Genomic DNA, 12692 nt, shown 5'->3' with positions numbered 1-12692 from the left:
TTACTTCTCGTGTGTTAAAAAACTCGCAAGTTCAGGATTCTATTCTCAAACCACTCGCTTCGCTCGTGGTTCAACTATAGAATCCTTTCACTTGCTCGTTTTTCAATTCCACACTCGACGTTAAAATACAACTTTGCCCCCTTGTATAACAAATAACTATTACATACAGGGCGTTTTGAAACTATAGTGTTCATATAAAAATATTTGACCTTGCATATTATCACAATAGTCATTAGTGTTTCCTTTTAAGTAAATCATACATACTAATTAGATCGGAACTAAATTAATTTTGAATAATGCCTAAATAAAAATATGATAGCGAACAAGATTATAGGTAAATTTTGTACAAGTTTTATTATCTCGCTTGTCTCTAGAAAATTAATCATTCGTAAAAAAAGTGTGTTGGGGTTTTTGATACTCAAGATCATTGTGGGTAAGGAAACTTGTATCTTCGTCTGTCAATGAAAAGAAAATTGTAGTATGTATGTATGGAATGCATATAGACTTACTGCGTTTTAACTTTGAGGAACTGCGTGAGATACGAGATTTTTTAAAAGTAGTGACGATATGCTGAATTAAGTAGGTATATTTTTACATTTTATAGACTTAAGAATCTTTTTGGGAACTCACAGAACCATTAGTATTAAGACTGCTAAGCATGAAAATAAAACTTGTGATACTTGACTACGTGTTTATTGGGCCTCAGGATATTAAAGCCTAGATACCACGATAGACAGCCTGGCAGTCTAGTAGGGCTTGCGTTCTCGCGCGACTTCAAGTAGATATAGGTTTTAGTGTCACGCGGACCGACCGCGTGGAGCGAAGGAGAGATCCGAGCGACGAATTTGTATGATGTCGATGTTGTCGTCCGCGCGGACCCGTCCGCGCCACTAAAACTCTCCCTGAACATAAGACGCTACAGGAGCGAAAATGCTAAAATGGAAAGGCCCCCCCCCCTTTCAATTTGGGAATTTCAGTTAAATATACTAGTGTTATTAACTACATTTATAGAAAAAAAATTGTCTATTTAGGTGTCCGTGCCTTCGCTTGAACCACTAATGAGATTAACACCTTCATAACTCGGCCCTAATCGAGTGAATTCCTCGACTAGTAGCGCCATCTGGCGCGCCAGTCAAGTACTAGTGTCGCCCGGTTACCAGCGCTCGGCTGCTTTTTCCTCAGTACGCTTTTGTAACTCGGCCGAGCAACACGTTTACAAAAGCAAGTCTTAAAAAGTTCGAGAAATTTAAAACATCGAGAAGATTATGATTACTTCTAACTTCGTGATATTCCGCTCGGTGCCTTTGGCCCAGCGACGAGACGCAGTGACCTCCTGTAGGCACCGTCATAAGTACGCGGATAGATATGCCTCACTCACGTGAGACTGACATGGCGTCGTCCCGTGAGACGACAGACATCGTCCCGTGAGACGACAGACGTCGTCCTGTGAGACGACAGACGTCGTCTTGTGAGACGACAGACGTCGTCCCGTGAGACGAAAGATATCGTCCCGTTAGACGATAGAGGTTGTCCTGTGAGACGACAGACGTCGTCCTGTGAAACGACAGATGTCGTCCCGTGAGACAACAGACGTCGTCCCGTGAGACGAAAGACGTTGTCCCGTGAGACGACAGGCGTCGTCCCGTGAGACGACATGACGTCGTCCAGTGAGATGACATGGCGTAGTCCCGTGAGACGACAAGCGTCGTCCCGTTAGACGACATGGCATCGTGCCGTGACACGACAGGCGTCGTCCAATGAGACGACATTGCATTGTCCCGCGAGACGACAGGGTTGTTCCTGTGTGGTGGCATGGAGACGATGAAGAAAATTGACAGCGATGGGACGCAGTGTAATCCTATGCACCGTCATAAAGAATATAAAGGACAAATGCTACGCTCACGTAAGACGAGACAGAGCGACGTCCCGTGAGACGACATAGGTTCGTCCCTTGAAAAGTCATAGCTTCGCCTCGTGAGGTGACAGGACACAAGAGATGTCTTGAAACGACAGATGAGGTCCCTTTAGATAACCTGGCCTATGAAAAGATAGGGCCCACGATCCAATAGGGCATCGCCTCGTGATATGACGAAGGAAATCATTCATTGTGCAGACATGATTCGTCATTAGAGACAACATGAGTAAAGTTGTGCTGTGCGAAAAAGTACACTGTCATATAAATTGACAAGCGTCGCCCCGTAAAAGATTGAACTTTGCAGCGACTTGGAATTTGGATTTCGTTGCCCTATGCGATGATTTACGACATCCTGTGAGAACCCATTGGGTTATTACATGATATGCACTAATTCACCTTTCGTGTCATGAGACGAGCGTTATGATCACGAGGCAAAATGTTGTATTTGTACTCGAATCTCAATGAGATTATGTCGCTTTAAGATCTACTTTGCGGTAATTAGATAGATAGATAGATAAAAACTTTATTGCATAAAAATATCATGACAAAAAATAATAATAATTAAGAACTATAAGAATTAGCACAACTCTTAACTAAACATACTTTGTATAAGGTATTTCTAAACATAATTATATACTTCGTAGAAGGTCTTTCGAATCAGAACCACAGCGTACGTGTTAACCTGAGACATACACAATTACACAGTTTAGTCATTGTCTTATTAGACAAAAATCATCACGTGATGGGTTCCCATAAGTGGGGTCGTTTTAGACAGGTAAAGTGAACGACATCGGCGTCGTCTCAATTGCCTAATTAGCTAATACATAATTAGCGTGGTCACCTGACCAACAGATGAATGATTGTGAGGAATGTCCAAATTTCTCTCACTCGTGAATATCTGAACGGCCATAATGATGACGAATGTGTGATCCAATTACTGTAAAGCAACGCCGTTATTGCCAACCTAATTTGTCATGTCAACTTTTAGAATGCTCGTCATGATAGAGGTTTATTACAATATAGCAGGTTTGACGTTGTGAAAATCTACTTCCACATCTAAAAACGTGTGGGTGGAGCTTCGGTAGCAATTAACTAGCACTTTGTTGCCAGATACTAAGCGAATTAAGAAATATACATAATAGTGATGCTAAACAGAATGAAAAACCACTTTATATTACAAAGCCCTTCTTGCCCAATCAGAAAGGGAGAGGGGGCGGTGAAAATACCAATGGGAAAAAGAAAATCCATTAATTTATGCTACTGTTTTACGCTATTCCTAGAGTGCAGATTCTTCTAAATGAATGATTAGAGCTCTAGTCTCATCAACTCACGGGCGTCAATAATTGACGCATGGTCTTGGGTTTTGATACGGACTATTAGCTACAAAATAACTTACCGCAAAGGAAAATTCTTGTACTAGGCTCATTACTCTGTGAAACCTGGATATTAGTCTGTATTTCAGCAAACTTATAGCTGTCCGGCTGAAACGTCCAGTCGGACTAATGGCGGATAATGTTCCAGTATATGTTGTTCAGTATACCGAACTGACAAAAGTATCACTTCTGTAGCAATCGACCCAGTAGAGACTTCTGAACCAATTCATTTAGAAATAAAAAGCTACAGCTCGGAAAGTTTTCTAAGTACGATATATACATATATGTACTACAAATTGACCTCAAACTGCCGTTAATCGACCAACGGTTAGAATACTCAATCATGCATTATTACTAACGTTAGCTAGACCAAGGTTACAGACAATCCTTGAAGAGGTTAATTACAAAGACAACAAACTCGTACCGGAAATCTGACTCCCAAATATATACGATATTTTGTGGATAGTTTGGCAGAATAACTTAAAGGATATGTTATTTAGCACAATAGAATTTTAGTATGCCTTGTTGCATTGTTACTCAGGACGGACTCTCGTCGTAAAAGGATTTGTCGGTTGTCCAGTTCGATGGCGTAATGTTATGAATCCTATGTTTCTATAAATAACTAACGAATTAGATTAAAGAGACGACCGAACAATATTCTCAAACTATTTACAGCGAAGAACTATGGCTTACATCTCTTGACCGAAGTAAATGAAGTTGGTCCTAAACTTAAACAACTACACAAAACAAAGCAAGAAACAATGTAGGTAAATTGTATTCAAAGTGCTTATTTGTTGTATGAGTATGATATATCGAAAACACTTTAATCTCATTAAAACCAATAGGGCAATACATTTTCCGAGAGAAGCCGATTTTCACAATTTGCTAAGGCACTCTTATGGATAAAATGTTGAAAGGTAGTCACTGAATGTGGAGGCCTGTTTCTGAAATGATAAATTAAACGGAAATTGAAGGATGAATCTCTTTCGATTTTAGACCACAGTTTCCTCTTACAAATAAAGAGGCGCTCGCATCCTAAAATTATCGCCCGCTACTGCGGTATTACTAACAGAAAGTTCCCGTTTATTTCATTTGACAAATGTTTTCTGAATAGGTTTCTGGGGCCTAGAGAGATTAACAGAAGTTGCATATTTACAATTAACTTTTGGAACTCCATTAGCGCGTTGTAGGATCGGTACACATTTCCGCAGTTGCTTACTAAGCGCCATTTATTAGAATTTTGCGGCGCGACTATTTGTCAGTAACAGAGGAGACGCCACAACTTATTCAAAAAACGGTCCGTAAGGCCAGAGGACGAGTCCCAGTCCCAATTGAGTTTAGTGTAAGGAACTAGAAATATGATGTTTATAACATTACTGTGCATAAGACTTAATTTAGAAGACTTCGGACTCCTAATATACCTGACATACAAGAATTTGTTAGGACACTCATAAAAGGGAGCGCAGATTCTAGGCAAAATGGGTTTCTAGTGGTAACAGAAAACTTAAAATTATTGCCGTTTAAATAGATATTGATGAACTATATTTATCAGAAGTAAGGTCTTGAGACCTAAATAAAAAATAAAAGCTCAGCGCTTAATGTACGCAGTAGGTACGATAGCTACGATATTTTGACCTATTGGTCTCGAATGACAGGCAAGTGTAAATACCATTGTCATCGTCCGTGGCGCTACATGCTACAGCCGTGCGTACGTACGACTTTTAAGAAAATCCTAATTATATGCCATACGATAAATAAATAATTGTCATCTCGATATAATTGTAGAATCAGGTATTACCTTACATAACAGTTGCATCTTGTTTATGGGAAGTCCCGCTGCATATGGATTTTGGGAAATAAGCAAGAATACAGTAAATATTAACCCGTATGTTTGTGTATACATCAGTTTATAAAGAACGTGAGACATTTATATTATTCGCACAAAAGAGCAATATAGAATATATTGCTTTGCAATTTGGTGATAAATTACGAAAGTGCTGAAAAGAAAACTATTTACTATCTTAAGCTGATGACTGAATTTTAATTATAAATGGGTAATCGTACATCATTAACCCTTATTTGAATAGTTATCTGTCGTCTTACATTTTTATTAGAATATCGAAATGGACTAAAGAGCCATAGGTCGTAATGTTTTAGAATTACTAGCTCACGAATCGTACAATTTTCCCTTTATAAATTCGGCTAGTCAGCACATAAGTCATAAAAATGATAAGCCTAAAAATATATGCATCACATATTCATAATTATTCAAACACAAATTAAATATTTCAAATATCGAAAAAAGCATACTAGCTAGACATAGTAAAAGACTAAATAAAGTTGACGAGTACAGTGTAGAGAGGATTCCCGCATTAACATTCATGTATATTCATGGAAGTATCAAAGTCAATTTAATTAGAAATAATTGCCTTCATTTGATCTTCGCCTAAGTATGTGTGACTCATTAGATCATTGATTCGTTTCAATCGCTTGTATCCCAAAGATTTTTGCTCAGTTGACCCATTTTAATTTAATAGGAAAAATTTACATAGTTTCCGTTCTCGTAAAGACTTTGAGTAGGAGCTTACCTTTTATTATATGGATCCTTAGCTAATCATGGCCATGGTATTATCAATTCAGTCAGAAGCCGAAAATGTATTATCATCTTATTTGCAGTTTTGCTACCAGTCCAGCAGTAACGCATACATTATCGTAATGTGGGTATACATTACAAATTAACATATGATAGCGTGCAATTTCTCCCAACTCAAGCGTCCATTTCAATTGTTTTGGGCAAATGTATATTTCATATACAGAATTCATAACACATTATGCATTGGGAAATGTTGACATTTGGCAGTGGGCTATGTAAGACAATGTTTAAGCTATGTCAATATTGCTTATTACTCAGTATACTAACAATAATATGTGCATATTGAGAGATACATATAGGCGCATTACTTATGGTACAGTAATCAATTTACATGAAAAATAAAAATTTCAACATAATGTCATAATGCTCACGGCAGTGCTATGATATAATTGTGTATTATAGTTACATGATATAATTATAGTTATCTTAAGCAGAAGAAGACTAGTATATTGGTGAATTTATAAGACAAAAAACATGTATATGATCTTGTTCTGACTAGGGACTGTTGTAAGGGAAACGTGAGACAAATTTTGCCGACGTTGATGTAACACCCATTGATGAAGGGAAGCTCTTCAGAGTTTGGGTTGCTACAGATATTTTCTCACAAAAATGTTAATGAAATAACAGGTTTTATTTCCGTAAATATTGTAATACCGATCTATTAACTACTGGCTTCCTGTCGGTTTTATGTTATATATAAATTAAGTGATTCACCACCATCATAGAGTCATAATGGATAACTGTGCTGTGCTGTCAGTTTCAACTCATGAAACCTTAGTAGCTAAATTTTGAAACATCCCTTTGTATACCTTCTTATTTCTTATTATGACATTTCTGTATAAATAAAGTATATCAGTCACAGTACGCCCTAACCAGCGCCGGCAGAGGTTTAAACACGTCTCATTAGTGGTTCAAGCGAAGGCACGGACACCTAAATAGAACCGTTTTTCCCCCGAAGGGTAAAAACGGATATTTAGGTTCCTGCCGAAGCTTGAACCACCCTTAAGGGCCTTGCCGGCTAAAGGTACTGAGGAAAAAGCAGCCGAGCGCTGGTAACCGGGCGACACTAGTACTTGACTGGCGCGCCAGATGGCGCTACTAGTCGAGGAATTCACTCGATTAGGGCCGAGTTATGAAGGTGTTAATCTCATTAGTGGTTCAAGCTTCGGCAGGAACCTAAATATCCGTTTTTTACCCTTCGGGGGAAAAACGGTTCTATTAAGAAAAACTCAGTTAAAAGATATTAAAAAATCATTCGTATCGAGGTTCCGCTCTCGGCTGTTTCCTCCTTAAAAACTTAATCAATCGTAACGAAATTTGAGGATCTGAACAACAATGAAATAGTCTGTGTCGAACGGTTTAGTTTTATTGGCTAATTGTTACCAATATTGATTATCATTATCACACCTTTTTTGGGCCATAATGGCCGTTTTTGGACATTTTTGATTGGCCAACAGCAAAACGGCCGACACAGATAAAAATAATACTAATCTGTGTTTAAAAAATCATTGCTCTATCTTCAAAAACCAGGGAGGAAATAGTCGAGAGCGTTTGTATGGAGAATTGACCCCTCCTGTATCGTCTTGATACATATTAGTCCCGCGCAAGATTGCAAGTTGTGCTAACCGCCTGCTTTGCGACAGCACGACATAACTAGAAGTTTCCACGAGGGCCTTATGGCAGAACTAAAAAGTTAAAAACCGAAGTTGTCCGTAAAAACACATCTTCTAGGATCAACCATATTGTAACCTAATAAACTAGCGATAAGTACATACCTGAGCGATGCCCTCGTTCCGAACCTTGACCCATATCTCGTAGAGGTTTGCCGTGAACTCATCCACCTGCAGGGCGTTTTGTAAAGTGTGCTCCAGAAAGTCATCATCGTGGGCAACCTGGGCAATACATAACAATAACATCAATTTTGTATATTTGATGTCTTATAATAAAGAGATTTCCGTAGAGTATTATAGATCTTGCCCGTGTGGTGACGGGTTAAGAATTTCACCACCCCCTTCTTCCCGTGGGTGTCGTAGAAGGCGACTGTGGGATATGGGTTAAATTGTGGCGTAGGCGAGAGGCTGGCAACCTGTCACTGCAGTGTCACAGTTTCGTTTTCAGTCAACCCCTTATTTGCCAAGAGTGGCACTGAAACTTGAGTAGTTTCATGTGCTCTGCCTACCCCTTCATGGGACACAGGCGTGTTTGTATGTATGTATGTATGTATTATAGATCTCCGTAGCGTATTATACACCGTGTTTTTATTGTTTTCCGTTAAATTCGACACGCAGTTAGGTTCATCATCAGGAACCACCCTGTATATCGCTTTCCATTAAATTTGAAAAAAAAAATGTTTGATGATGAACCTAAATGATTTCCCCGAAATGAAATGATTTCCCCGCTGCACCTAAGGTTAATTTTATTACATTATAAAATGGTTTTGCTTCAAGATTGAACTAGACCAATGTGAATTTATTTCCATAGGAATTTCCAGACATGATTTGCCAACTCATATGCAAACATTTTGCTTATGAATTTACTAATGAATAACCTTTACGGGATTAACATAACGACAACTCAAATTAATCATACGAGGTAATAGTACAAGTAAGGACATAGGTAATTAACAGTCGCAATATATGAGTAAATAGGTAATAATAATAATGTTATTTGTTATTGGTCATTAAGACAACAATGGATTTTCCTAGCGTCATTCATAAATCAAATAAATTGACTAATTAGCAAATGCCTCTAAAAATGACTTAACACAAAAGGAAACTTATTTTTCCCCTCACTAGCTTGGAAACACGTGTTTTGTCCTTTAATACCAGCGGGTAAAAACGCATTTTATCCACTAGTGGGTAAAGTAATTTCACCTTGAATAAAGTCAAATTAACTGGTCTAAAATTGATAAAAGTAGGTGAATCTAGTAATAAAGATGATTTACCACCTGTGGAACTACTGGAAGCAGTGATAAACGCATTTTTTGCGTTGTAGTTTCCTCGCTATAGTGAGAGGAAAAGTTTTGTGTTACACTCGGGTGCAAATGTATTTTACTTCTCGTGTGTTAAAAAACTCGCAAGTTCAGGATTCTATTCTCGAACCACTCGCTTCGCTCGTGGTTCAACTATAGAATCCTTTCACTTGCTCGTTTTTCAATTCCACACTCGGCGTTAAAATACAACTTTGCCCCCTTGTATAACAAATAACTATTTATATGTATTAAGAAATAAGGAATTAATATACACCCTGTTTTTATAGAATTCCGTTAACTTTAATGGAAGGTTCTTTAGGTCAAATACAATTAATTTCTCTAAGAAACTAGCGTCCTAACTCTTAGGGTTATATCGAATTATAAAAAAAAAAATACTGAACACGTGTGTGGCATCCCTTGCCACTTCCTTGTGTTATTTGTTTTGACATTTGCCGTCAGACACTTGACACTGACTTTAATGTTATGATTAAGGTCCTCTCACACTAATTAATTCAATTATTATGGATGGAAAGAAAAAAAATTTTTTTTCGAATTTAAGGAAAAGCGATATACAGGGTGGTTCCTGATGATGAACCTAACTGCGTGTCGAATTTAACGGAAAACAATAAAAACACGGTGTATACACGGTCAAGCAAATCTTGTCACTAAAAATAAAAAAGGCGCGAATTAAAATTTTCTATGGGACCTTATCTTTCACCCCTACATTTTTAATAAGCTACTTGACCCTTTTTAAAGTCTGTCTTATTATGATTAAGAACTGTCCTGTTAACCGAAACAAGATATTACCATATTTTATTAAGAACAAAATAGTACATTACAGAGGCCGGGAAAATGAGGGAATCCGTTTTTACGCCGAGGCATGTATAGTGCTTTTCTCAAACATACAATGAAATAAAAAAAAAATGCTCTAAAGGACAATATTTTATAAAAAAAAGTTCCTTTGCAGGCCTAGGCCTAAAAAAATAATATGAAATCCCTTTACAGTCCTCTCGAGTTGTTGCGCCCAAAAAGCGATACTTCCCAGCCCATTTTAAGGAACAAAGACAATGTTTCATTGCATGTTTGAGAAAAATATTTTTAAGTATACTTTTACATAATCAGGCGAAAACAACACAGTCATGTTACTCTATAGATTATCTGTGCATCAGGTCATTTTACTCGAAAACAACATTTTCTGGCTTTTAAGCAAGAGGCATAAAGTTCATTATGTCAGTGATTGTTTTGACATGAAGTAAGTTCGAATTCGATGACGTCACTACATCGCTGACAGCGTTTTCGGTGGCCAAAATAAAAAAATACACACATCTTTAATCATAACCTAACCACAAAATTAAAATTTTGATAAAACCCCCGACCACGTCATAGTAGACCGATTTTCATGAAACATGGCTAAGAACACTCCCGACTAACTCAGCTTTCAGACAGAAAAAACTAAATCTAAATCGGTTCATCCGTTCGGGAGCTACAATGCCACAGACAGAGACATACACAGACAGACAGACAGACAGACAGACAGACAGACAGACAGACAGACAGACAGACAGACAGACAGACGGACGGACGGAGTCGTTTTTGCGTCGGGGGTTAAAAAATACATAGTCATCATGTTACACTTTTAATACCCAAATTATATAAATATTGTTTTTTTTTATGTCGAATACTACAGAATCAATAATAAAGATATGAGTCTAGTAGCCTATTGACCGGTGAGCACTAAATCATTCAATTTTCCTGTGTTAAGTTTACCTTATGCATGAGCTCATTTAAAACTTGCTGCAGTTCTACAGCTTTGTTGAACTCTGTCCGGGGGAATGGAGACGGCAGGAGTACAAAGGGTGCAATCTAAAAAAAAAAGTTTTCTCTCATTTATATTAGTTACTTGAAAGTGTGTGAAGCGAAAGTGATTTTTTTTTTTTTTTTTTAATCTTATTTTTGTCGAGGCTTTGGACACTCTGGGTGAACATGTCAGCCTCATGGGTGCTTACAAATCTCCCTACTGAAGGGAGAGATCTATAAAGTGGTATACACTGATTGCCTTGTCTGACATTGGCTCTGCCAACCAGCAATTGATCTGTCCATTGTGCATGGAGCCCGAGCCACCAAAAATTCTATTCCTCAAGTCCAAGTTCCGGACACAGTCCAACAACACATGAGACAGGTCATCAGTCTTCTGGCAGTCTAAACACAGTGAGGATGGCTTAACACCCATCATACACAGAAACTTGTTTGTAGGAATGTGCCCAGACCGGACTCGGAAAGCTGAGACTAACACTTTTCTAGCGAGATTGGCAGAGTCAAACCAGGGAATCCATAAGGGTCTAGCTTGAATAGTTCTGTAAGTGATTTGTCAGGATCATAGTAAATGGATATCCGTGATCTCTGCCTACCTCTCTGGGAAACAGGCGTGATTGTATGTATGTATGTATATTAGTTACACTGGCAAAAATCACCTGGAACAACCGCTCTACTCTTGATCTAGCCCTGGTTAAAATATTTACTACTTTTTGTCACTTTACTATGGCATAAGGAATAACATTAATGTTAATAATAATATTTTAATAGATCGACCGCAACGCCGGGCCGTGCTCGTTGACATCACCATCCCCCATGATGAGAATCTCGTGAAAGCCGAGAAGGGACAAGTCCAGTAAGTACCTAGACTTGGCTCACGAGATAACCGCCATGTGGGATGTTGATTCAACGATCATTGTTCCGATAGTCGTTTCAGCGAACGGTCTCATAGCGAAGAGTCTCGACCAACATCTTAAGAGACTCTCGCTAGGTGGCTGGATCAAGGGCCAGATGCAGAAGGCGGTGATCTTGGACACGGCGCGGATAGTCCGACGGTTCCTCTCTCTGCAGCCCTAACCACCGGCAGCTTGGGCCCTGCCCCGCTGCTGGTGGCACCCTAGGTTAGGTTTTTTATAATGTGTTTATATGTTTTTTATATTGTTTTGTATGTGTTTTTGTATTTTACTTTTATATTCATATTATAAACAGCCTAGCCTAAGAAAATAAATACTGAGAAAATATTTTAATGGATACAAATATTTTTAACACCATATTTTAAAAACACTTAAAAAACGAACAGCATGATATGAACAAATAATTCAATGGAAAAGTTCCTTAATCCATGGTATTTTTATAATACTTTATTATTGTGAATACTAAGCTAGCCATCCTTTAATTTTATAGTAATATAAAGTTAGTATATCCGCATTTTATTAGGAATATTTTGTTTATTACCTGGATAGCATCCTTGGTGAAGTTCTTCCTGTCTCTCATGCCTACTCCGTGCATCAAAGCCCAATCTTTGGCCTTCTCAATAACTCCTACCAACGACTTGTGTTCCAACGGCAAAGGAATGCACGATGTAAACCGGGCCTGCGACATATTGCAAAAAAAAAACTTGCACAATTTTATACCACTAATTTTTAATGATAAATGGCTTGGAGGTTTTTGATTACTGCTTTTATTTAATTTTTTTTGTGTTGTTTTTTAAAGCTGACTGCCGACTTCAGCGACTTGACAGTGACAGACAGCTGACTGGCGGAATTCAAGCAGTGAATGACCAAAACCGTCTAAATACCGGTTTTTTTATAAAAGTTCTCCATGGCCTAGCCAAGATGACAAACAATCACTTGCGGTATAACAACGAAACGTTTTGTATCTCTCTTTCAGTCATTTCACATTAGCGTGACAGTGACAGTTGCGTTTCGTTCAATTCGGATCGTAAACAATTAGCATGTTGGCTACGCA

At 38.2% G+C, this 12692-nt stretch overlaps 1 protein-coding gene across 3 annotated transcripts in view; it reads right to left on the bottom strand.

Annotated features, from left to right (window-relative positions):
• LOC125237782 (glutathione synthetase-like) overlaps positions 1-12482 on the bottom strand; it is a 32363-nt gene extending 19881 nt beyond the window's left edge. For all 3 annotated transcript variants that reach the window (XM_048144962.1, XM_048144963.1, XM_048144964.1), the window contains exons 1-3: positions 12180-12482; positions 10680-10775; positions 7717-7833 (exon numbers count right to left, since the gene is read on the bottom strand). In XM_048144962.1, coding sequence (XP_048000919.1) covers positions 7717-7833; positions 10680-10775; positions 12180-12326 — 360 coding nt within the window. In that variant the 5' untranslated portion in view covers positions 12327-12482. The remainder of the gene's footprint in view (positions 1-7716; positions 7834-10679; positions 10776-12179) is intronic.
• Between the last annotated feature and the right edge of the window lie 210 nt (positions 12483-12692).

Source organism: Leguminivora glycinivorella, chromosome 22 (genome assembly GCF_023078275.1).
Source record: "Leguminivora glycinivorella isolate SPB_JAAS2020 chromosome 22, LegGlyc_1.1, whole genome shotgun sequence".
Lineage (NCBI taxonomy): Eukaryota > Metazoa > Arthropoda > Insecta > Lepidoptera > Tortricidae > Leguminivora > Leguminivora glycinivorella.
The sequence above is the reverse complement of the archived record's forward strand: the minus strand, read 5'-3'. Positions and strand labels throughout refer to the sequence as shown.